This window comes from Equus quagga, chromosome 4 (genome assembly GCF_021613505.1).
Source record: "Equus quagga isolate Etosha38 chromosome 4, UCLA_HA_Equagga_1.0, whole genome shotgun sequence".
In the NCBI taxonomy this organism is placed as follows: Eukaryota; Metazoa; Chordata; class Mammalia; order Perissodactyla; family Equidae; genus Equus; species Equus quagga.
Genome location: NC_060270.1, coordinates 33,610,311 through 33,637,542, shown reverse-complemented (window position 1 = coordinate 33,637,542; position 27,232 = coordinate 33,610,311). Strand labels below are relative to the sequence as shown.

Genomic DNA, 27,232 nt, shown 5'->3' with positions numbered 1-27,232 from the left:
TCTGTGCTTGTGATTTTCAAGGTGCCAGACTGACTGCCCTCGAGCCTGGTGTCCCCAATTTCTCCCAAGAATAGGAAAAATATGGGAGGCAGCAGAGCTGGTCATGTCTGGGTCCAGCATATTAGCCTGACCCTCTCTGGAAGAATATTCTCCAAAACATAAAGGAGAAGATTGTTCCTTGTGAATACGGTCCATCTGCTTTCGTAACTGAGGAGACAAAATCTTGTTGTGCCAGTACCAGGTCACTGCAGAGTTTTTAGACCCAGTAAGCCCAGCCACTCATTTTCTCTTGGGAGAAACTAGAATGGTTTTGTCTCTTCCATCCCCGCCTGTCAAAATTCTGTCCTTTAAGATTGGGTTTAAATGCCTATTTCTCCACAAAACCTTTCTTGAGTCGCCTCAGATATGATTTTCCTCTCTCTTCTCCATAGCACTTTCTCATACAACACTCTGCACATTTTGTCTTGTGATTGTGGGATATATAGAGCCTCATAATGACGGTAAAGGGCACTGACATTGTCTGATCCATTTCTGTATATCATACATAAGCAGAATATAGTACTGGGCAAAGAGTAAATACCTGGGGAATGTCAGTTGAATACAATGAGAATTCCAAAGCTTATCTTTTCAGCCTGACCTTTAGGGCTCTGCTCTGACCTTTCCCTCTAAGCAGTGATTGAAATTCTCTCCCGCATCCTCATGGGTAGCTTTCAAATTCTCCATAAACCATCTAGGCTCAGGCTCTTGATTCCAGATATTACACTTTGGGCAGCCCTAGTCTGGATCAGAATTGCTACCTCTGCCTGCCTCATAGACCACCATGACCAATAGTCGGTAACATTTGGCCAGAATAATTTTTTCCCCAAGTGTGGTCCACAGATCACTGGTAGTCCCTGAAAGACCATCAAAGAGTACAATTTGGCATCTAGAAAGGGAAAGAAGAATAAATAAAAATATTTTTGTTGACCTGCATTTAATAAGTTTAAAATGTAAAACTAGGGTTTTCACAGGAACCCAATATGCTCTTAGATAATCATCACATTCTTAAAGATTGCACCTGTACCGCAAAACCTGTGTTGATTTGTGATGTTTAACCACTGTTAAGTAACAGTGCTGTTCAACTCAGATTATTTTCATGTCCTTAGTATATTTTTTCTGCTGCTGCTAAACCTACATTTTTCATTATTACTGTTGTATTGCATTATTTCTTCAGTTCAGCAAAATAGATCAGTGATTTGAATATGATTCGTTGAAGGTGGAAAAAAATAGTAATAAAGATAATACCATAAATGCCACTTCAGATTAATATTACCAATGTAAATTTTAGTGAACAAGATTCCAATATAAATATTGGAAATGAATCTGTATATACTGAGATGAATGTGATGATTTGCACAAGCGGTTGAAAAGGAAAGGTTTGAATACTAAATATGATGACGACTCTTTAAAAATTAGACCTTATGGATTGATGATCCATTTGCCTATAAACCCCAAAATCTGTTCGGTAATGAAGTGTTGTCAGATGGTGGCATGAAGCTCTCAGAATTTTAGCATCATTTTCAAATACAGTCCAGTGAATTTTCTAGTAAACCAATGAAGTTTTTTTTTACCATGTGAAATAACCTAATTTTATTCCTAAAGGCAATGAAAGTCCAAAATTTTAAAGGCACCTTTCTAAGATTATACATCTTATAATAAAAACAGGTACAAGTTAACTCTTGGATAGAAGTTTGTAAATCAAGTCAAAGTTTATTACAAATATTATACAAAAGTTTTTATCAGATGCCAAGAGTATGATATCAAGACTTCATAATAATAGCAACTATAGTGGAGGCTGCTCAATTTCCAAGAATTTAACTCTTTTTCTGGCACTTGATATTTCTTATTCCTTAGAGGGGAAAAACGCTGTATACTTTGGGCTGTATTTTAAAGATAGATTCAAATCCTGCAAGAGAATATAAAGAAATATTTTCTAGGGCCAATGCAATGAGAGAGGATTAGAAATATATTTGCCTCTTTTCTCCCAAGTTGAGACATTTAGCCCTCCCATTTTTAGGTGTGAAGTGGTTGTCAATCCACTGTGATGGAGTGCTGAAAGCGGTGTTCAGTGAGAAGTCTGTCCATCATGTCAGCTCTGTGTTCAATCCAGAACTAGGCAGAGCTGAGAGCACAGTGCTTAAGATCCTGAAGCCAGACTGCTTGGATGTGAAGTTAATTAACCATTTTTGTGACTCAGTTTCCTCATCTGTAAAATAGGGATGATAACAGTACCTATCACATGGGTGGTTGTGAATATGCAATGAGTTAATGTATATAAATTGCCTTGCAAATGCCTGACACAATGAAGCAATAGATTTCCTATAGTTTACCTGTAAAAGCCTGCAGATTACTGTTGCCTTTCCCAGTGACCCGTGATTACTTAAGACTTTTTTTAGCTTGGTAGAAATAAAGAATAAGAAAGGAAACTGGATGTGGCGCTCACCTCTGGCTCAGGATTCCCATGACAGAGCCAGTTACAGATACAGATTGCAACCAGCACAATGCCTCAAACTAACATAAGCATTTTTCTTAAATTATGTTTCATTGTTATCATTTAAAACAACGTGAATTTTTTTAAAGCTAAACCTAATGTCTGTATGTGGTCCAGATGCCCTACGGATCAATTTAAGAATGCTAAAAGTTTGCAGAACCCAGAGCCATGAGGGACTCAAAACCCTACAGTTTGTGGGACTGTTGCAGGGTTTAGGGATGTTCAAACTAAGAACAGACTTTGAGGCAATGCTTACTGAATTGTAATATCTTAAGGGATCAAGTATAAGAGACGAGACTTGTTTCATGAGGCCCTAGAAGACAGAACTGGAACTGTTGGCAGCCGTTAGAATGAGGAAGCGTTCCGACTCAATATGAGAAAGAACTTTCTAGCAGTCAGAGCTGTCTGAAAATAAAAGGGACTACTTTTTAATCTGCCTGATGCCAAGGGCTGGATGCAGAGGTTTTACAACCCAGGCTTTTGTGAAAGGAGTTGAAGTTTGAGTTTGGACCCGGTTCCTTCACAGTCTAATGGGACATGTAGACTGTCCGAGGAGAAGATTTTCCTAGACTGTGCCTTCTCCTACCATCCTGAATCGTGTTGCTCTTACACTTGAGTGTGAGATTAGAGGCAGGGTACTGGCCTCGATATCAGGAGGCCTGAGTTCTACTCTCTCACTTGTGTGACCTTGGCTATGGGGTCAGCACCTCAACTGACTCAAGTAAAATTCCCATCATTCCTGCCTTACGTGGGCTAGAAGTGGCTAATCCTGGTGATCCTACTTGTGATGGTGATGGCAATAGTGGTGGTCCTATTGCTGCTGCTGACATTACAAATCTGCTGTCTCCCCCAAAGTGGCTTCTTTAGAAGTACTAAAGGTGTCCCTTGGTGTGCTCTCAACAGTCAATCCGTTTTTTCTTCTAGGCCGCTGTGCTCGCTGTGGGGAAAACGTAGTTGGGGAAGGTACAGGATGCACCGCCATGGATCAGGTCTTCCACGTGGATTGTTTTACCTGCATCATCTGCAGCAACAAGCTCCGAGGGCAGCCCTTCTATGCAGTGGAGAAGAAAGCCTACTGCGAACCCTGCTACATTGTAAGTTCAGATTTGGCCCTCAGGTGCTTTGCAAACATGTCTTCTTTGGCAAAATGCCAATCACTCCAGCTAGAATGTAGCCATGAGATCTTTGCTTCTTGCCAGACTGCAAAATATGTGTGTGTGTAAATTGGCATATCTCAATTTTCTCCATATGTCCATAGGAAGTCAGAAAGGTGCGTTGGGATGGGGCTGCCATTCAATTAGTGGTCTGCTGGGAAGATCATCACCCAGTGGCTTGTAAGCATGTATGTGCAAGTTAGCATCTTTTATCCCGAAGGATCAGAATGTTTCCCAAGTAACAGCGTCACACCTCTTGTTACTAGGTCTCACTGTGTTTGTAGAGAAATGTTGCAGGGCCTCTGGACGTGTCAGTGCTCTTCCAAATTCCTGGGCCCTTTGAATCACCTCTTTTCTACCCAGATGATTTCTTACCTGTCATACCCAGTAGGTTTTCAATGATGCAAACAGAGAAATCCTTTATGATGGAGCACCTTAAAGGGAAAAGAATGGTAATGCTGACTGAACTAAAAGTGGCTTTCTTTTTTTTTTAAGAACGTAACTGTATTTTAATAACATAGCTGAGTGACTCAAAAATGCTATGGTCACATTATCTTAGCGTTTTACCAGGCTACTTAAATCTACATATTAAGCTGTCTTCTGATAGAGCAATTTGATGAACAATCATAAATTTTTTTATAATCTGAAGTAACTTTCTTTGCAATCCGTCTGCATGATTTTAAATCTTTGTTTAATAATTGTTAGTGGAAAAAGTAGTGCCTTTTTGCAAACTCTCAGTGGAGGCATGATTTGGCCCTCAGTGGCCGGGCATTTCAACATAAAAGAAGGCTTGGGTGCAAAGTATTGGGAGTTATACATAGCTTTTCAGATCCCCAAGTTCAAGTTTATTGCGGAAGTTTCTGGCCTCATTGGTATTTTCCCATAACCTGACAGGTCTAACTCATTGCCGCCCTGGGGTCTGTAGCACAGATCTGAAAGTTAAAGATTAAGATCTGGCAGGACTAAATATTGTTTTGCATCTCTTAGGTTCAATTTTATTTCATTTTTCTCCCCAAAAGCAACTTAAACGCATAAAGCATTATAGTGCCACACAATGTTGGAGCTGGGAAAAAAAAGTTTTAAGATCATTTGTCTAACTCCTCTCCTCACAAGTGAGAATACAGAGACATGGAGAGGAGAAAAGTAATGTCTTATGTTCTATTATTAGTGTCAGTCAGGGCTACATCCAGTTGTTCACACTCCTAGACTCACATTCTTTGCCGACACCAAATGGTTTTAGTTTGTCCAAAACATGAACACAAACACAGTAATGTCCTGTTGATGGGGGGAGCAATTGCATATCAGGAAAAGTCTAGTGGACAAAAGCTTACCTCTTTAATAAATAAGAATATTTCAAATATCACTCTTTGAAATCTTTGTTGAAAAGGGAAAATTATAAAATTCCCTGCCTCTGTAAACAGACTGTGCAGACGGTCATTCACAATGACTTAGGACCATCACTATGAAATTACTCATTGCAGGAAGCTCTGTGCCAGTGATGTCAGCAGAGCCTGTGGAAGCACCTATGGCTGTTTGTCCTTACACTAAGTGACCACAGACTACTGTATTTTTTGTAGTTCCTGTGTCTATTTTTCATCCTTTTTTGACTTTTTTGACTGCATTGTTGATTCTTGCTACTTTGATGCTCCTGTGGCAGCATCCTTCTGTTTTTCTTTTAACTCTTATGTGTAGGAATCGTATGAAAAATATTGGAACATAACATAACATGGTGTGAAGATCATAGGTTTGAATTTGGTTTCATCACTTAATGCTTTGTCTCCTTGGGAGAATTACTTGATCTGTCTAAGCCTCAATTTCCTCATCTATACAATGGGGATGATAGCAGGATTTTCCCCAAAGGCTTGTGAAGACGAAATGAGGCAATCCATATAAAGCACACTTGGCTTGCTCAGGGAATGCTAGTGGGATGAATGTTACTCTGAGATTAATTTTGATAAGATTTCTGGCCTATTTAGTATTTCTGAAAATAAGGACCTTACATGTACAGTGAGATTTTTTGGATTTTAGTAAATTATTTTGACCTCTCAGACATGCCCCTCTTCCATTTTTAAATGCTTTGCTTACTCTCCTCAGTGTGTAATAAGACCAAAGAGAGTCTAATCCAACTAAATTACAGGTTTCTACAGTGTGTGGGCTCAAGTTTCGATTTCCATTCCAGGCATAAGAGCTCGGTGATTCTTTAAGATGTAGCTCCTCTGCTTTGGTTGACTGATAACTACATTATACTTATGACAAGGAAAACCATATGGGAGATATTCCATTACATCCTTGGAAGACCTGGGTGAATTCAAATAATGGAAATTCTTACCATTGTTTTTGGCTTCTCTCCTTCATAAGAACCTTTAATCAAGATTTTTCTTTAACGAGATCTATCCATGGTGACTCTAAAATGTAGTTTAATTCTTATCAGAATTCAGCTAAGCTTTATTCAAAGGCCCTTGCTCAATATTGATTTCAGAGTTCTGCGCAGCCCTCACGCCCTCAGATGGATGCTTTCACATTTTAATTTCTTCTGAACTTTCGTAAGTCCAATAAGCTGCCACACTAGAAATGTAAAGAGTTTTCTTTTAGGGAAGCTGGGGAAGCTGGGAGAATAAAATGAAACCAGTTTGTTTTGAAGATAGAGTTTGTATTAAGGAGGACCCTAGGGATGTGTGTCTCTCTCTTGGAGCCAAAGTCCTTAGAACAGGAAGCACCTACGATGTCATCCAGTCTAGTTGCTTCTTGTTCCATTGGTGGAAACTGAAGTCTGAAGGACATCCTGTACAAAGCAGAGAAAACCCAGGCCCTGGGCCTCACTCTGTGCCTCTTTTTTAACTGATGGAATAAGATATTGAAGATAGTAGTTTAATTATTTCTGTGTAACAACCACCATGTTTGATGCTTGAAACCAGGAAGGAGACCAGTCTAATATAAATTTAATTTATTCTTACCTAAATTGATCAAGTTTAAATCATATTTAAATTAAAAATTTACATAATTTTGAGGGAAAATATACCAATAATGTCTTCATCTTTGCTTCAATGATTATTCCTGTTTTCCTGTAGTCTCTTAAATCCTTAATCCTTACACCTACATAGCTGTAATTAAACAAATTTGATTCTCTAAGGCATTGCAGTTCTCTTCATCATTTTATGCAAGCTTTGTTTTGTATTTTATTGATTGACTTAATATAAATAGGTATATAGCTTTCCATTGTTAATAATCTTCATTTTTAGCTTTTTGTCTGTTTAGTTTTACATTATTTTTACACACTATATTTTAAAACCATTTGCCACTAGAAAAGTATTGGGTATTTTCCAATCTTTCAGTATTATAAATAACATACCTATAAATAACTTAGTGAAATTTTTGTATTTTTTTGTTTTAAATTACTTCCTGAGCATAAATTCTTTGATTTATATTACCAAGTTTACTTTATGGCACTTTGGAGAACTTTAGCTAGATTTCTTTGGAAATATTTTTCCGATTTACAGAACTGTCAGCAATAATGAGACTATATGTTAAAACTATAACCTATCCACTATTGAAGAGGTTTATTTATATTTATTTTGAACCAATTTAATAAGTGCCTTATATAATAGTTACTTTAATTTGTTTGTGTTATCATTAGCAAAACCAACAAGATGCTTTTCTACTTTGGTGATAGATCTTTTGGAATCTCAGTTTTGATTATTCTTATGGATTTATGTAAATGAACAGATTAAAATTAAGAGCCCTAAGCTTCCTTGGAAAGTAAAGTGATGTAAATAGAATATATTGGTTCTAGTCCTTGCTTTTCTGGTGTGACCTTAGGTAAGTCATTTAATTTCTGAATGTTGGTATCCTCATTTATTAAAGGGAGATATTGACTTCCCCCCTTTCTTTAAAAAGAAGGAAGGAATAAGTGTGAAATTTTATAAATCATGCAATTGTTTACTATTAGAAGGGCTTAATCTGATTAATAACATTATTACCCTTGCTTTCTTTCTTAGCATAATCTGATACAATTTAGAAATCCTCTAAGTTTGGGGCAATTTCATAGCTGTGGTTGCTATGGAAATACTGAAATAAATAGATGTCATAGAAGGAATATGAGGACATATATGAGAAGAAGACATTCATGCTTTACTTAAGAAGATTTTAATCTTGGTCTGAGTATGAAAGACAGCAACAGTGCCTCCTACTTACATGTCCTCTGCCTTTCATGAGACAGGTTTACCCACAAGTGTAGATTTACTAAAGAATTGCTGTGTCTTAGCATCGCCAAGGACTCTGGGCCTATAGACACAGCGCATCAAAGATTCTCAGCAAGTCTGTTTATGAAATGGCGGCCAAGGATCTTCCGCTAAACCAGAGCTCTCAAATCCAACTCCTAACTCTCCAGCAGTGGAAGTTGGGACAGACATTTTTATGAGAGTTAAAATCCAAGTGATTAAAAAGTCTCAGGAAACAGGAGGCCAACTCCACAGGAGACTAAACACTGTCAGGTTCCTGCATTTGACGCATTAGTGCCCAACACACTAGCGGCCTTTTGCTCCCTTATGTTGCTAAATGGCTACAGTTAAAACATTCTAACTTTTCAACCTACATTAAGAGGTAGGTTTTGTACCGCTGCGGGAAAGTTGTCCTTTTATACGCTCAATTGCTCCTAATAAAATGTTTTAAAAGCAGTTACGGCCAGTGCTTTATGTGAGTGTTGGGAGAGGAACTGAGAGTTTGGACTAAACCGGGGAAATCCACATGAATTTCTCTCTTTCTCTTTTCTTAGTTGCCCGCTTCTGCTCTCTCATCTCCAAGGAGTGTCTGTCTGTCTTTCTTACACCACACACACACACTTTCTTCTTGATGTTACATCATCATCCCACAAGCACTCTCCCAAAAAGGAGAAAAATGGTTCAGGAAAGAGGAAAGTTTGTCAAGTATTCCCGTAAGAGATTTAACCCATGCTAACTCCTACAAATAGTTATCTCTTCCATTCCTACAGTCCCTTATTTTTCACCATGCTCCTGACCATCTATTATTGCCCATTATCATACCTATTAGAACCTTGTGAAATAGACAAAGGGGAGATTATTAGTCCTATTTTATAGTTGCTTTGATGTTTTTGAAGTAAAAGACAAAGACTAGGAACAGATCTTCTAAACTTGCACTTTATTGCTGGGTCCATACTACCACCCTGATACTAATGTTTAGCTTCCTAAGAACATACAGATGCTGACAGCCCCCTGTGATTATGGCCTTCTATTACCATGATTTTAATTGATGACCACATGAATCATGACTTCCAGTATTACAGAACCTGAAATGCTGAATTTCTACCAATGAAAAACCATAAGCCCCTGTCTTTTCTTGAGCATTTACATGTGGCTCTCCCTGAAATGCCTCAGGTTTTAAGGCAAAAGTCCTTTTTTTATGGTCAAAAATAAGGATAATAATAACTAACATTTGTTTAGTGCTTTAACTTTTACAGAGCACTTTTCCTTTATCTCATGTCACTCTCTAATTATCCTAGAAAATAGGTACAATTATTACTGCCTTTATTTTCACTAGTCAGAAACTGAGTTTTAAAAAAAAAGTCAGCCTGTTGGGGTCCATAGAGCATGAGTGTTAGATCCAAGCCTTGATCTTCACCTTTGATTCTCAAGTCCAGTTTTTTCCTCATATCCGACAAATTATTGGACGTCTCATTTGTTATTACTGGGTTTCCTCTTTCCTAACTAATTTTCTCTCTATTACCATTTCTTCATAATGTCAAATTAAAAGAAATATAGTTATCCCAAACTCTTTTGCCTTATTTTTAGACATGTTAGAATATCAGAATATTCTTTCTTATGGTAGTAATTCTTTTTTTAAAAAAAACTTTGTTTTTAAGTATTACATGCTTACTAGAGAAAAATTAGAAAATATATTTAAAAAGTAATAGCCCTCCCCTTTAAATACTATAACAGTTTACGTTTTAGCACATACCTTTTCTATTTCAATATACTTGCTTATAGATATATGTTTATCAATGTAACCACACATCGTGATACATGTGGTTTACACACACACACAGTGGGGTCATACCATTCCTTCTAATTAGCAACTTGCTTTTGTTAGATAACAGTACATCAAACTTTGCCTTCTACAAAAGTAGTTTCTTTTAAATATTCGATGAGCATTCAGAAAGAATGTATATCCCCTACATACCCTTTCTGAAAAAAATGACTCAAAGAAATATTCCAGCATACAAATAAATTAATCAAAATAAAGTGTGTTGGAAATCCAGAGCAAATAAAATGGTGATAATCAATGAACCACTAAAACAAATAGTTAAAAATAGATAGGAAAAGATGTAATAGCAAATTCAGACCAAAAGAAAATAATATTAGTTACCTACTAACTGCAATATTAATAGCAAAGTACAATTCAGGATAAAACTATTAAATAGGCCAAAGTGCATTATTTTATTGATAAATGTCACAGTTCCTGAAGAACAGCCCTGAGCCTTTCTTCATTAAATATCATTACATTGAAATATATAATACAAAAATATTGATGAAATATGAGATGAAAACGGTGAAACCATATTCTTTATAAAACTTTAACACATTTCTTGCAGTCTTTGACAGACCAATTATAGAAGTTGAATAATATGATTAATATGATTGATTTAATCCATACAACCAAAGAGATTATCTCTTCTTTCCAAATCTGGAAGACTTAGAAAAGCCTCAGATTTTGTCTAAAAGGAAAATGTAGACAATTCCTACTTTAGCTGGCAGAGTTGCCCATGGCAGTACAGTAAGACAAGAAATCTATAAAAGGATAAACAAATAAACACACTCTTGGGTTAAAGAATTCTTGGGTAGTAGTGATAGTGATAAGACTGCATGACAACGAAAATGAGATGCAGCCAAAGTTGAATTCTAAGTAAAGCTAGGGTCATTAATTGCAATTAATTGATTCTTTGAGAAGAGTATATCCAGTGAAGATAGTCAAAAGAGAAAGAGAGAAACAAAAATTGCGGAAAACTAGGAATGACAAAGAAGCTTTTAGCCTAGGTATGGAAGACCTTTAAAACTTATTGCACTTAAATTTTTGTATAAAAGAGGCTGTTATCTGTGCAAATCTGAAATACAGGGGAAGAAAACCTGAAAAACCTCATAACCATGGATGAAATGCAGAGTTACTACCTGAGAAAGAACCAAGAAATTTCACTAACAGGATCTTTCAGATCTTTAAGGAACAGCTAATTCCTGTGCTATTTCAATTTTCAGAGCCTAGCACAGGAAGAGAAGCCTGCCTAATTATTTATAAAGCTAGCCTGGTCCCAATTAATAATACCTAACCTAGATTGCCCCAAAAGAAAACTCTATCCTTATCTAGCTTTCACAAATGCAGAAATCCTCAATGAAATATTAGCAAATTGAATGCCACATAGTAAAACATCCCAGGTTATTCCATGACTGCCATGTTAGGACAATATTTGGAACCTTTTAACATAATTCCTTGTATAACTCTAGTCATCTCCATAGATGCCAAAAGGGCATTTAATGAAATTTATCACACACTCTTGTTTGAAGATAAAAACAATTGCAATAACACAAAACATGCTCTAAGTAAAACAGAAGAAAAAAGGAGACGTGTTTAATAGGATAAAATAAACTAATGGCCAGCCCTCTTCCTGGATCTTCCTAGGTATGCACAGCATCACCACTTTTAACGTTTTTCTTAAGATTCTAGCCTTTGTAATGAAAATTAGGAAACAAAGGAAAAGTCAGATATATGTGTATTTCATGTATATAACTTTTTCTTTGCTGTATATAAATATTTCAATTTATTATGTAATATTTCTAACACAGATAAGATATAAAGTATAATATGATGACATTACGTGTATCAATTACTCAATTTAAGAAAAAAAAACGGGCCGGCTCTGTGGCCAAGTGGTTAAGTTCGCGCGCTCCGCTGTGGCGGCCCGGGGTTCGGATCCTGGGCGCGGACATGGCGCCGCTCGTCAGGCCACGTTGAGGCGGCGTGCCACATCTCACAACTGGAAGGATCTGCAACTAAGATAGACAACTATGTACTGGGGGGGTTGGGGAGATAAACCAGAAAAAAAAAAAAAAAAAGATTGGCAACAGTTGTTAGCCCAGGTGCCAATCCTTAACAAAAAAAGAAAAAGAAAAAAGAAAAAAACATTAGAAATTTAGTTGAAATCCCTTAGGTTCTTCTCCCTAATTACATTATCAAAACTCCTGTACAGAGGTAAGCATTATGCTAAGTTTTAAATTGGCCCTGAGCTAACATCTGTTACCAATCTTCCTCTTTTTCCTTGAGGAAGATTAGCCCTGAGCTAACATCTGTGCCAACCCTCCTCTATTTTGTGCAGGGGATGTTGCCACAGCAGGACTTGATGAGTGGTGTATAGGTCTGCACCCAGGATCCGAATCCCGGGCCACCAAAGCAGAGAGCACAAACTTAACCACTATGCCACCAGGCCAGCCTCTTCTTAAATGCACTTTTAAATGCTAATATCTATGCCTTTCTTTATATTTTTACTACATATTGCTAAAAAATATATAGTGTTGTTTGCATATAGTGTTTCTTAATTTTAAATGAATGGCATTGTATCATACCTCTTTTTCACTCAAAATTATAAGACTAGGATGTATAAATATTTAGATGATAGGATTATTCTTCTAGAAAATTTAAAGTGTTAGAATAACGAAAGTTTAGTAACCTGACAAAATAAAAATAATAAATTTAGGTTTATTAAGATATAACAGGAAAAAATCTTTATACAGAAGCAACAAAAAGTATAAAATAGCTAGGTAAACCTTTAAAAGCATAAATGATCTAAGTGAAGAGTGCTATAAAATTTTACAGGGATAATTAACTCATGAGCAAAATGATTTGGGGGCTGAATATGCTTTGGAAAGCACCTGTCACTTTTAACAGGCATTCATATTATCACCCTGTAATTACACAACAGCAGGCCTTTCAGTGGGGGAAGAATAGTTACCACACTGTCCTTTGCTAATGGTTTGATTTAGCCCTTTTCCCCAAATAGCCCCCAGCCCTTTGCTGGGCTTGGTTACTGCTCACCGCATCCCTGCAGGCTCCAAGGGGCCCCTTGCTAAGGATGTGAGGCACAGAACTTTAAGCAGACTACCCAGAGCAAGAAAGAGACCTAGCTGAACAGACCCTTTTCCTCCAGTCCCTATCCCAAACCGTGTTAATTTCCGTTGTCATAGAATTAAAATGCTTTTTAAGGGCCAGGAGGAACCTTAGAAATCCAATAACATCATTTTATAGCTCAGAAAACCTAAAGCCCAAGAAAGATGACTGATTTGCCAGAGGTTATATGGTTTATTAATGACAGAGGCAGGAATAGAAACCATGGGCCTTGATGATGCCTTCAAAGAAGTGCTTTCTTTGGGACTAGCATGAAGAAGTTTACCCACGTGTGGCTACAGGCCCCAGAGAAACATCCCTAGAAAATGTTGGATTCCATAAATTTTGTCTGGAGAGTGTAGAAATAGGACAGCGTTTGCTTCAACCTCAACCAAGATGGAGAGTCTCGGATTTCCAGGTTAAGTGCCTCTGAAACTTTATGCTAGAACGTTCCTGCTGCCCTAGTTTGTTTATTTTTAAATCAAGCATGAACTCACCACTCTGTATTTGCCAGAGCTTGGATGAATGTCAGCATCAGGCCACTGTAATAATGGTTTAAGATTATTTAATCTTATTACTTATACACTTCATTAGGCTGAGTGAATTGTTGGCAGTGATTCAGTAAACTTCCTACTTTAGAGATAAAAGGATGGAAAGAAAATAGGAAAGGAGTCTGTTCCTCATTTTCTTTCATATTTATCTGATATCTCTTAAAGGATAAAGGAATGATAATTACCCTCCTACAGCAAGGAATCTGTGTTAGTAGGGTCTTCTGAAGTGCTCCATACTCTCAGAAGAGAAAAATGTCTATAACCTTACATTCAAATTAGAAGAGAAAGGACTAGGGCAGAGATAGGGGTATGTGTGCGTGCGTGTGATTATGCTTTAAAGTTGATCTTAAAAGTAATAAAATGACGATTATATTATATATTTTTAATAATTATTATTAATGTATTATTATAAAATAATAATTTAAAATAACCTGAAAATAAGTTGAAGAGTCCTAGGTAAGATATTCAGTCTTTTACTTAGGAGGCCTGATGAGAAGCAGCAAATGATTTTAAAGAATGAATATGGAATTTAAAGTCAGACCTGGTCCACGCCCAGCTTGACCAGCTACTATCCTGCATTCATTTCGTTTCTTTTAAATTTCCCCACAAATAGAATGAAAGTAGTATTTCTTACCTTGTAGCTAAATGAGGGTTCAGAGAGGCTGGCAGGGCTGAGCAAAAATCAAACTGTGGGGGCTTTGAGCAGCAAATAACTGCACAAGACCAAGCCCCAGGGACGTACATACAAAATCTGCAAAGAAGGATTTTTACTAACTTGAATCACCAAAGGACAACTATTAGTCTGCATTTCAGTCTGGAATGCTACCTGCACATTGCTGGCTTGAGAGCTCACAGAGTCTGAGGGGCAGCAGCAAGTCATGAGACTCTGGAAGCTTGGTTTTCCCAAAATGTGTCAAAGGTCACTTGCTTTGGGATGGCCTTGCAGTCCTCATTAAAAAAGTAATGTTCTGGACCACTCCCCAGAATTTCTGCACAAGGAGCCAGGAAATGTGCATCTTTTACAAGGCTCTTGGGGAGGATTCTTATGCACACTCAGCTTTAAGATCCTTGTGTCTGTACTTCCAGCCCAGCTCATTAAGAAGTAGTCCCAAAATACTTAACTTTTATTTCGCATCTCTCTCCTACACATTCTTTTGACAGCACTTAGGCAAACTGGACTGTCTTTTCTGGACATTGATATCTTAGGCTTCTCTGTCTGTGCCCTTGTGCCTTTCCCCATCTCCTCGTGCCTTTCCCCATCTCCATCTTTAGAAAATCTGCATCCAACAACCTTAAAAAGCTTTCCTGGAACTTCCCCAAATTAGATGTAGCCTTTCCTGTACTTGCAAGGCTTTTGTTTCTACCTCTCTCATAGGATTTAACCCTCTCCAACTGGTGTTATAGTCATTTGACACATTCTCTTACAGGATTTGAAACCCTCAGAGTGTGTATGTGTTGTGGTGGGGGGGTGTCACATTTTATTCCTCTTTGTTTTTTTTGTAGTTCTTGTCACAACAGATGAGCCTCTTGCTGCTTTGATATTTACGAGGAGGTGAGGCTGGAAGGTTTCACTCTAGACCCCAATGTCTTCCCTGAGTCTTTGCCTCTTTGCCCTTTGGTGTACCTTGCATTTGAGACTCTTACGTGTATATAAAAAGCAAAGAGGAGAACTCGGCTCTGGGAGCCCGGGAGCAGTCATCGCTGAAATGTAAATATAAAAGATTGAAGGGAAAGATGTGCGAGTGAAGCCAGCTGCCTAGCTTCCAGCCGTGGAATTATCACAAGAGCTGCCGTGCTCAAGGTCAAACACACAAACCCGACTGGCAGATGAAAACTGCCAGAGAGTGTGAGTGGAAGTTCTCTGATGTTCTGATGACTTTGAATGGGACATGGTAATTCCTCTCACAGCCAGGCTTACTTAAAAAAAAATCCGCTCCCTGGATCTCTCTTTTACTCACCTCCCTGCAGAATCAGAGGATGCCAGCCGAGGTTGGCGTCATCATTACACAAGCGAGTTCTCTTTCTGAATACTTCATAGTGACAAGGGCCTAGTGGTATATTGTGGGTCTTCAAAAAATATTTGTTTACTTTTTTAACTTACAGATTATTTAATAATTCGGTTTCTGTGTTTACAATATGGGAAAATAGGATGCCAAGAGAAGGGAAAAGACTTGGTTAGGGGTGTCACAATTGAATGGATGCCCTGAGAACTCTTTAAGCAATCTGAAAATCATAAATGCACATCTGTAATGAGATTTTAAATTATATCAATTTTTTTTGAAAGGAAAGTAAACATCTTCCACGGAAGTTATTTTTACTTTATGAGTTCTTTAATAATGCTAAAAGATATTTGAGGTAATTTAGATTAATAAAGCTATTGGGACACGCTAGTTAAAATAAAACTGGGTGCTGGCCTGGTGGCGGAGCAGTTAAGTTCCCACGTTCCACTTCTCAGCAGCCCGGGGTTCACCAGTTCGGATCCCGGGAGCAGACATGGCACTGGTTGGCAAAAGCCATGCTGTGGTAGCCATCCCACATATAAAGTAGAGGAAGATGGTCATGGATGTTAAGCTCAGGGCAAGTCTTCCTCAGCAAAAAGAGGAAGATTGGCAGTAGTTAGCTCAGGGCTAATCTTCCTTAATAAAATAAAATAAAATAAAACTGAACATTCTAAAACTTATCCACAAAAAAGTGAAAAATTATGGGGCTGGCCTGGTGGCACAGCAGTTAAGTGTGCACATTCCACTTTGGCAGCCTGGGGTTTGCCGGTTTGAATCCCGGGTACGGACATGTCACCACTCGTCAAGCCATGCTGTGGTAGCCATCTCACATATAAAGTAGAGGAAGATGGGCACAGATGTTAGCTCAGGGCCAGTCTTCCTCAGCTAAAAGAGGAGGACTGGCGACAGATGTTAGCTCAGGGCTAATCTTCCTCAAAAAAAAAAAAAATAAGTGAAAATTTATATTTTTAGTCTAGTTTAGGCAAAGACTCTAAATTCTATTATAAAGCATAGCAAATATACAAATAATTTTCCACAAAATGAATAATACTAAATGTGTTGGGACCTCAGGAAAGAACTAGGGGAAGAGTAGGGACATTTGTGAGCAAAAAAGGAATTCAACAAGAGGTCTTCATGGAGGAGGGGCCTGTACCTGTAAATCTTATTTTCTCCTATGCCACATATTTATTCCTTTTCCACTCATGAAAGATGAGTGGAAACTGTTACTATTCCTTTTTACAAATTAACAAAATCAAGGCTTAGAAAACCAAGAGCTTTGGAAAATGGGGAATTAGAATAGGATTAGAGCAGAACTTTGAGCTCCTGCGCTCTAAATCTTAGCTTCTACCTTTCTCTTAGATAAATTCAAGCTAACAGATGGCCTGCCATCAGATAGGACTTGTTTTAATCAGCAAGGCTCTTTTTTACAGCCCTCAGGTCCCAGTTTGGTTACCACTGCTTTGAGAATCCTTCCCTATGCCCTTCCAGCTGAAGACAAGCACTCCCTCTCCTGTATCCCCAGAGCGGTTATCTGGACCTTTGTTTTCATCTTTTGCTTTTGGTTTAACCCTTTACTGTCCCCACCCATTATTGGCAGACCGTGTATACAGACTGTGAGCTCCTTAGGAGCGGCTCATTTTTTCTCTTGTTCTTTGTTTCTCTTTTCCATATTCACCCCCCACACTTTACTTAACATCTCCCAAAATAGTGCCCAGAGCAATACCTCTCATCCTTGGGGGGTATTTAGCATTTTTTTAAGAAAATGAGTGTCTTAGTCAGCTCAGACTGCCATAACAAAATACCATAAACTGAATGGCTTAAACGACAGAAATCTATTTCTCGCAGTTCTGAAGGCTGGGAGTCGAAGGAGGTGCCAGCATAGTGGGCTTCTGGTGAGAGGTCTCTTCCTGGCTTGCAGAAGGTCACCTTCTCACTCTGTCTACACAAGGCAAGGGGAGAGAGGGACCAAGCTTTCTGTTATCTCCTTTTATAAAGCCACTAATCTCATCCTGAGAGCCCCACCCTAATAACCTCAGTTAAACCTAATTGCCCTCCAAAGGCCCCATCCACACATGCTTTCATACTGGGAGTTAAGGCTTCTAAATATCATTTTTGGAGGCACACAGTTCAATCCATAGCAATGAGTACACCTTTTGGCTGCAGGTCTGTGAATGCATTATTGGCACTGGTTGATGGAGTGGCGATTAGAATATCCTGTGTTTCTAGGTACAGAAGCTACATACTTAGGTATCTAACAGGTGTTTATTGAGCACCCTGTTGCCTTTAAAGAATTTTGCTAGACACTCAGTAGGGCCCTGTTCATGTTTAAAATATTGCGTAGCCTCACTGCATTTTAATTCAAGGATGCTCTTTTACCCACTAGATCTTAACTCATTTTTAAGACCAGAGAAAAGAGAAAGACTTGGTGCTTTGGAGGGTTGTTGCACATTCCTATTAGATCATTAGGAAATTGGCACAAGTGGCAGGAAGCCAGACTGGCCTGAGTCTGGCTTAGGCAGTGTCTGCAGGTCATTCCAGCAAAGTTGCTGGAATAACGATGTGTTCTCCTATAAAGTGCCTTTTGTCAAAGTCCCTTTTGGAATTAACTCCTCATGCATGGATCAATAAACCTCACCAACTTGCCAATGTAATTAAGATGTGGCAGGTTAAGCATTACTATTAATTAAATTCAAAGTAAAATAAAACAAAGAAGGTTGTTTTTGTGAAATTGTGCTGTCAGACTTTGCTCAAAGGTGCCTCTGAGTTCTTATAGAGGAGAATCTAGGAAATGGAGGGGATTGCTGTCTTCATTGCCTTGAGAAAAATGTGCATTTAAACGTATGTCTCTTGAATATTTTTAACTGAAGAGTAAATGCTTTGCTAATTGTAAGAGCCATTGAATGAGCATTTTCTGTGTACAAAGGGCTGAGTTCAGTGCCGTGGGAGATACAGAGCAAGCTGAGACTCAGTCCATGCCCTCATGGGACCCTTAGATAAATGAGAAACACCAGACATGCACACAAATATAATACAAGGCAAAATCTATCTGTGAGAGTGATCCGGGCAGTGGTGAGAGCTCAGAGAAAAGGGTCAGGGGACGAGGGGAGGACCAGCACCAAGAAAGATCCCCCAGATGATGCAGCATTTGAGCCAGGCCCTGAAAGTAGAGTAGGATTTGATAGGAGAAAAGAAGGAACCAGACACTTCCGATTTCTAAACATTTATTTTCCATGTTGAACTCCTTTACAACTTCTGAGGTCAAGGGAAAAGAAATCAGCCTGTTGGTAAGTAAGGATTTATTGAGCATTCATTATATATGTATTATTCTGCAGAAAATTTGGGAGTGGAGAAGGTCAAAAATGCCTTCAGGTTCATAGGTTTTTCTCTGTACGTGACAGATAGTCTTGGACTCATCACCTTCCTCTGATGTCATCTTAACGGGGTTCATTACAAAGGCCAAATTCCATTGTCTTGAGACCATAAGAAGCAACAGCCAAGGGAAAACCCATGTTGATGCTATCCTTCCTTTTCTGAAAAGATGGATACTTAAAAGCTAGGAAAGAAGCTCTACTGTACTTCTATCCAGTTTAAGTCCATTTCACTGGTAGAATTGAGTGAAAAATCCATGTTGATGCCATTGAAGCTGGAAATGACCTTGAAGATCCTCTAACCCAAGCCCCTTTTGCAGATGAGTAAACTGAAACCCGGTAAGAGTACAGTTTTTCCAGGTAAAAAAGAGCCATGCGAGTTTCTTAAATCACATAACAACCAGTTTGTTATGTGACATTTATGTTAGCTTCACATGGAACAGAATGATTAATTAGGCTTTTTCAGGAAAGAATAACTTGATTCCCACTTCCCTGAGTTACCGTTGGATGGTATTAGACAACTTCACTTAATAGTCTACCTGTTTTCCAGCTATGTTAATTATATATCTTTTAACATTAACCACCTGTACCAACTGCTTAGCATAATAATAGCTTAGACTTACATGCATGTGCCCAAAGTACTTTTATAGTTGTTTTTCACTTGATGTTCACAACAATCCCACAAGGCAGGTGTTATTCCTGGATTAAACATAAGAAAACTGAGGCTCAGAGAAGGTACCCATAGTGCTAAGAAACTGAGGGCTCTAACATCCATTTTCTGACTGCAAGTCTTGTTTTCTTACCTCTGCATCTCAGTTGCCTGCCTAAATGGTCTTCAGTCATTTATCCATCCAGTGAATATTTATTGAGCACCCTCTATGTTTCAGATATTGTAGTGGGCACTGGGGATACAAAGTTGAGAAACACACACTCCCCAGACCGTGGGCAACTCACCATTTGAAAGAGATAGCCATCCAAACAGACAAACAAGTAGAATGTTAAGTGTATAATGGGTATATGAAGTAAATGTTACTGTTACATTGAAGTTTTAAGTGGTATCAAACACTCCAACTGTTTTCCACAGGAAGAGGATGGATTTCAGTGACGAAGAACACCCATATTTTCAAAATTATGGGAAAATTTTTCCTCGCAGCAAAGCTGTGATTAAATTTGTGAATTGCACAAGCTGGGAATTCTGCTGCACAGTGCCTGTCTTCTGTATTGCTTTATTTTGGCCATATATTACAAACAGAATATTTCCCAGCACATTTATATACATTTCCTGGTTTCTGAATCTTACTGACAAGATTTTTGAACAAATATTAATTTTCAAAGATACTAGAAATAAAGTGAAAATGAGGTATTTTCTCTTATATATCTAAAAGAACTTCCTTTAATCATTAAATTGCCAAGATGTAATTAGTCCAATTCTGCTATAGATAGGAGCTCGTTATAAAGATTCTAGGTGAGCATTCTCTCTAGCGGAAGTGACCTTTTTGATTCGGTCTCCCAGCATTTCCTAAAAATGCCAGTATACAGAGTGAATTGGAAGGTAGATGAGTAAATTTCCTAAAAACTCTAGTGTATGGAGTGAATTGCAAGGTAAATGAGTAAATCAGACTTCATTACCAAACACCAAGAATACAACCATGTGTGCATACAAACACAAGCACAAACTCACACAAAAGCCGAGAACCCTACAAGAAAACAAAGCTCCATTTACTCTTAGGAGAAATAAAAATTTATGCCTGCCACAAAATTATTTTCTTGAAAAATAATGTGGAAATTTATAAGCAGACACTATAGCGCTAATTTATCAACCAAGCAACAATTTAAATGGGACAAGAAAGGAGAAACTAATTTAAAGATTTTTGAGTGCACTACTTGTGTGTGTGTGTGTGTATGTGTGCAGGGATGTATTGAATTTGAGAGTAATTTATGGAAAGTGCTGCCAGCATGGTATTTCAAATGCTCCACAATTTGAATTTAAACTGCTCAATGGGATCATTAAGATTATTATGCATGTTTTCCAAAGAGTTTGAATTCAAATGACAACTTAAAAAAAAAAGGAAAGATGCCCTTTAAAAACTGAGAAATGTTATTGCACTTATAGAAATTCATGCAGTTTGAAGTAATTTGCCACCCCTCTTCTGAAAAAGTACCTGATGATAATGTACTCAAAAGGTAGGGATGTTGGAGAAAGTGCATATTGCAGACACATTCCGTTGATGAGTAAAACTGGATTGTAAAGCAGACTTTATAGACAATGAATTATTTCATTTAGTACAATTGACATCAGAAAATCAGGAAGGGATGTGGATCCACGTGGCTGGAGCACAGACATCTGAAGATGGCAGAGGCTCACTGACTGCTATATAAAAGGCCCCTTTAAACCCATCAAGTGTGCCATGTGGTTCTCTTTCCATGGGTGGGTCTTGGAATATGGAAGTCTACTTTCAGATGGTGCCAGTTAGCCAAGTGAACAACTTACAAAAGAAACAGAGAAGTGCTTGCTCACTTCTCAAAAGGAGCCTTTTTGCAATGGATTTTGCAAAGTTGTTTTGCAATGGATTCATCATTATATTCCTTTAAGTAAGTGTAGTTCCAGTGATGGGAAATTTACTAGCTCTCAAAGCAACTTTTTCCTTTGTTGAAATCTCTAAAGGTTATAAAGTCACTTCTTATTTTGGAGGGAAGTTTATTTCCTTACACCATCTACTCATCAGTCCACAGAGAAGACTGCTAATACAGCTTCCACTTGAAAGCCTTTTAGGCACTTGAAGAAAGTTCTCAAGTCCATCTGACTCTTCTCTTGTTCTGGCTAAATTCTAGTTCTTCCATCTATTTGTTGTCTGTCCTGATATCAAGGCCTCTTAACCATCCTGACCACATCTGGATTCATCCAGCATGTCAATATCATTCTTCTAGTGTAGTGCTTAGAATTTCCATTGCCTTAAATAAAGAAATTGACCTAATAGGACATGTAGAACTGCATTTAAAAGACAAATAGCAACAACAAAAAGAAACAGGAAGATTCTGAGTTATGTCACACTTTTTAAATTGAAGGAAAATCTTATAATCCACTTCCCACTTCTAGTAGAGTAAAGTAAGATCGCTCTTCAATCTATTTTAAGCATGACAAATGAGATATATGGCATTTATCATTTTCTAACATATTAAAGGATATGTTTCATCTCCATCCAGAGGTAACTTACTCATTTCTTTATACCTGTAGCATTCAGTGTTTCTTAGAATATGTGATGTTCATTAACTGTTGAAATAAGGAGCAATAATAATAACTATTTAGTGCTTTGCAGTTTATAAAACATTTCCAACCTAAATTTGAGCCTGGTGTGCAGGCATCTTTTTTTTTTTTAGTATAAGGAAATCAAGGCTCCGAGGGCTTAAAGGACTTGCCCAAGAACAGAGAGCTGGTCAGAGGATTTGAATGCAAGGTATTGTGGCTCTAAACCCTGTCATGTCAACTAGAACATCTGTAAGTCAGTTTCCCGTCACTTCCTTGGTTTCTGCCTGGATAGCATGTATTTGTAAATGGTTTGGAGGGAGGGGGAGTTTAGATTTTTATACCTTTGTCAGAGGCGTTATTCAAATTCAAGGACTTTTGGTAAATTTGAAAGCAATCCTTTGGGTTTCTAGGAGCTATTAGAGCAGCGTTTCTTTGGAGCATTGAAATCTCTCTCTCCGAAATGAATCTGCAATAACGTGTGAGCAGCGGTAGTCTGTGAGGGCCAGAACTAAGGCAGCAAAATGAAACCTCTCAGCTATGGAGTCAGGGAAAGCGCTCAAGTTTGGAGCTCCTAGTCTCCAGCCAGTTTCTCCAGCCAGTTGGACACAGTCCTACAGAAGCCCAAGCTTGTGCTTAGTCTGGACTTTTAGTGAAAATCCAATGTTTCTACTTGTTTTTCCCTCCTAGTGAAAAACCTCTTCCTCATGCATCCCTGACCTCACCACCATCTCTCCACACCCAACCTGCCTCAGTATTGCTCCTGCGCCTTCTCCTCACATCATTCCGTTTCCACATCTGTGTCCTTATCAAATGGAGCCCACTGTCTCTTTCAGAATGCTCCTGAAAATTTGCGTATTTGATTAAGTGTCCCAGTCATAACAGCCCTTTCCAGTAATCTCAGTACTGGGAAGCCAATTCCAGTAATGGAGGAGACATTTTCTGCTGTTAGGCAATGGATTACACTTTCAAAGGAGATTGAGCAATCCTCCTTTCAAGTATTTAAAACATAAATCTGGATGCTGAAAGGCTTTTCTGGACCCAGACAACAGCACTGGAGAGCTTTTGGGTGAAAGGGTAGTTAGACTGATCCTGTGTGTGTTTATTGGACAGAACCCACTGGGAGAGGTAAACAGGGTTTTCAGTTTCTTCATTAGTAAAATGGCTGTAACAATATTTATAAGGTTTTGTGAATATCAAATAAAACTTCTTGGGACAGTGGCTAGTGCCGTTTGTGGGACATATTCAGCTCTCAGCAATATGTACTGCGTGAAAAGGAACGTAGACACTTGAGAGATATCCAAAGAAATTGGATACACCGTATGAAACAGGAGTGTCCTCCCACTGGAAGGAAAGGGATAGAGACTATATGACCACTCATCAGAGATGTGGTGGACAGGACTCTTGTCAAAGATGGGGGAGTGGAGAAAATGACATATACCAAGGTTTCCAATATGAAAGTGGAACACAGAAAAAGGACATGTTTCTACATGAATCCCCTGACATGCTCTCACCAACAGCCCATATGTTATATCTTATCTTCTTGAAAGAGTAGCATAGTTATTCATGTGCCCTGGATGGATATAATATGGTAATGTCAGTCACTTCCTTTTGCAATTAAAGAGTTCTTTGCTTCACCTGCAATTGCAAAATCATATCAAGAAATATCAAGATGCAAAAATCCCAACTCGGTTATTTCATGACGTTCAAGACCATCCTTGCCACTTGGCTCAGTTTCCACATGCCTGAAGCCTGCAAGGCAATGCACAAAACTCAGCCTTTGAATCAAAGAGACATTGATTTGAAACCAGACCCTACCACTTTCTACTTCATGACAAGGGTCAAAGTTCTTCGGTTCTCTAAAGCAAGGGTTTCTTATCTATAGTACTCACCATGTGGGACTACCGGGAAGATTCAATAAGTTCATGTGAGTTAAATGCCAAACCAGTGCCTGTTTCCCAGTAGATGTTTAATAAATACTAGCCTGTTATTATTGAGGTTCACTCTGAAGACTTACCCTACCATATCTTTTCTATCAAATAGATTATAAATACACCATAAGAATATATATTATAAGGGGCTGGCCCCGTGGCCGAGTGGTTAAGTTCGCGCACTCCGCTGCAGGTGGCCCAGTGTTTCGTTAGTTCGAATCCTGGGCGCGGACATGGCACTGCTCATCAGACCACGCTGAGGCAGCGTCCCACATGCCACAACTAGAAGGATCCACAACGAAGAATATACAACTATGTACTGGGGGGCTTTGGGGAGAAAAAGGAAAAAATAAAATCTTAAAAAAAAAAAAAAGACTATATATTATAAGGTATTCCCTCAATCCTTTGATTTTCTCTCCTATCACACTCTCCTGGCAATATTACAATCTGGATGAAACCCAACCACTTGTCTTTTGCTCACCAAAGCAGCTGAATGTTGCTGAAGGAAAGCACACAACCAGGGATGTTGATGTCATTATAAATTGTGACCAACCTTGACCACGCTCATGGCCTATGTTCTTACACTCTGCTCTCAACTGTTGCATACTTTCTCCACTCTACCGCGATTTCTGACTGCCCCCATCCCCAACCCCTCCTCCTCAAGTGATGACTGCCTCATTCTTTGCAGTGAAAATGGAAACCACCAGAAGACACTCCCTCAGCTTCTGCCATCAAATATGTGCCCATCCTCTTTGTTCCTTCTGTTAGAATAGCAGAAGCGCCATCAGATTATCAAATGCCAGTTGGTCTACACATATGTGCTGATCCCATCCTCCTCCCCCTTTCAGGGCCCTCACTCACATAGGTCATCTGTTCTTAATCCTGCATCTTCTGCCTTTCCCTCTTGATTGAATTCTTCTCATCAGCACCCAGTTGTGTTTTAGCATGGCCTATATCTCCCTCCTTTGACTGCACAGCTTTCTCTCCTCCTTACGGCCAGGCTCTAGAAGTTGTTTATTACATATACTCCCTCTATTTCCTTACCTCACACACTGTATTTCCTTCTTCCTGGCCCCTCTCACCACCACTCCTACCTCAACTACCATAGCTGAGGACATCTGTGATTTCTGACTCCCATATTGCCAAAACCATAGGCCAATATCAGTCTTCCTTTGACATGATATCTCAGCAAGGGATGGTCATTTCATCCTTAAGAAGCTCTGCTCCCAACTTCCTTGGCATCTCCAGCCTTCTGATGTTCTATTTATCTACTTCTCAGTTTCCTTTGCTGTCTTGCCCCCTGTTCCATGACTCCTAAATTGTCTAGTTTTTCTAAGCTACTTTTCTCCCTCAATTCTCTCTTTAGTCAATTTGAGACAAAGCTCTCACAATCACTCTCATTTCCTCCAAAGCTTTCAATACCATCAATATGCTGACATGTTTCAAATAGGTATCTTGATAGTGTTGTTACAATTTTTTATTTTAGCCATTCTGATAGGTGTGTAGTAATATCTCATTGTATTTCTAATTTCCATTTCCCTAATGGCTAATAATGTTGAGCATCAATACTGGAAAGGATGTGGAGAAACTTGATCGCTCATACTTTGCTGGTAGGAGTGTAAAATGGTATAGCCATGCTGGAAAATATTTTTGGAGTTTCTTTAAAAACTGAACATGCAGCTACCATATCACCCTGCAATTGACTCTTGGGCATTTATCCCAGAAAAATGAAGACGTGTTCACTCAAAAATCTGTTCATAGCAACTATATTTGTAATATCCCCAAACTGGAAACAATCCAGATGCTCTTCAACAGATGAGTGATTAAACTGTGGTACATTCTTACTCTGGAATACTATTCAGCAATAAAAAGGAATGTATTATTGATATACACAACTTGGATGAATCTCAAGAGAATTGTGCTTAGTGGAAAAAGGCAATTCCCTAAGGATACATACTATATGATTTTTTTTTATTCTAGAAATGACATTCTAGAAATGGAAACCACAGATGAGTGGTTGTCAGGGGTAGGGTCGAGGGGAGGTGTCAGAGGTTAAGGATGGGGGGAGTGGATGTGGTTATAAAAGGGCAACAGGACGGATCCTTGTGGTAAGGGAACTGTTCTGTATCTTGGCTGTGATGGTGGATACATGAATCCTCACATGTAATAAAGTTGTCTAGAATTAAATACATGTATGCGCATGTGTGTGCTCCAGTACACACACGTGCGCTACTAAGCTTTGTTCTCTCTGCTCTCTCACCTCCTACTCACAAGTCAGCTCCCTGCAATCTGGCTTTTGTTCCACCTCTCCACTTACACTCTACTCCTCAACATCACCAGTGGCCTCTTTGATGCTAAATGCACTGAGGGCTTTGCAGTCCCTATCTTTCTTGAGCCCTCTGCAGCATTTAAAGCTGTTGACACGCTCTCCTTGAAACATTTTCTTCCTCTGGCTTCTGTGAAACCATCCACCCTGGGTTTTCCTCCTACCTTTCTACTCACAACTTCCCACTCTTTTTAATAGATTTCCCTTCCTCTCTTCATTACTTAAATTCAGTGTTTTTCTGAGTTCTGCCCTAATCCCTCTTCTGGTCTCACTCTACACTCTCCTGAGTGATTTCATCTGCTCTCGTGACTACAGATATTATCTACGTGCTGAAAACTCTCTGGCCAGGATCTGCAGCCGAGATGTGTCTCTGAGCTCCAGACTACGTATCTGTCAGCTTACCAGACAGTCTTCATAAACAGGCTTGTAGGCCCACAGATTCAACCCTTTCAAAACAGAACTCACAATCTTCCCTTTTATAACCTGCTCCTCCCTGTGTTCCTGTTTGGTGAGGGGCACCACCTGGTTGCCCTAACCAAAGACCGGGATGCTCTCCTGGATTCCTGCCCTTCTTTGACTCTCTCCTCTTGTCCACTTATTCACCAAATTCAAATGTAATGCTCTGGATTCCTTTATATCTACCTTCATTTATATGGCAAGTTCCTTCAAAATCCTTCAATGACTTTTCATTCCCTTTAAGGTAAACTTCAGACTCCTCAGACTGGCATATAAAACCCTATAGCCACATGCACATACATGCGCATGCCCATACACACACATACATACACATACATTTCCAAAACAGAGAGATCATCTCTTACCTCTGGGGTGGGACAAACGCTTTCCCTTCTTGGAATGCACAAATTTCTCACTTCCATCTCCATCGTCTAGCCAAGAATTTTCCTCCTTCCAGCCTCAATTTAGACATCACTTTTCCCTCAAGAGTGATTGTGGTTCTTGTACCTT

The 27,232-nt window shown here is 38.8% G+C and overlaps 1 protein-coding gene across 7 annotated transcripts in view; it reads left to right on the top strand.

Annotated features, from left to right (window-relative positions):
* LPP (LIM domain containing preferred translocation partner in lipoma) overlaps positions 1-27,232 on the top strand; it is a 653,489-nt gene that overhangs the window by 535,767 nt on the left and 90,490 nt on the right. For all 7 annotated transcript variants that reach the window (XM_046658568.1, XM_046658562.1, XM_046658566.1 and 4 more), the window contains one exon: positions 3,455-3,624. In XM_046658568.1, coding sequence (XP_046514524.1) covers positions 3,455-3,624 — 170 coding nt within the window. The remainder of the gene's footprint in view (positions 1-3,454; positions 3,625-27,232) is intronic.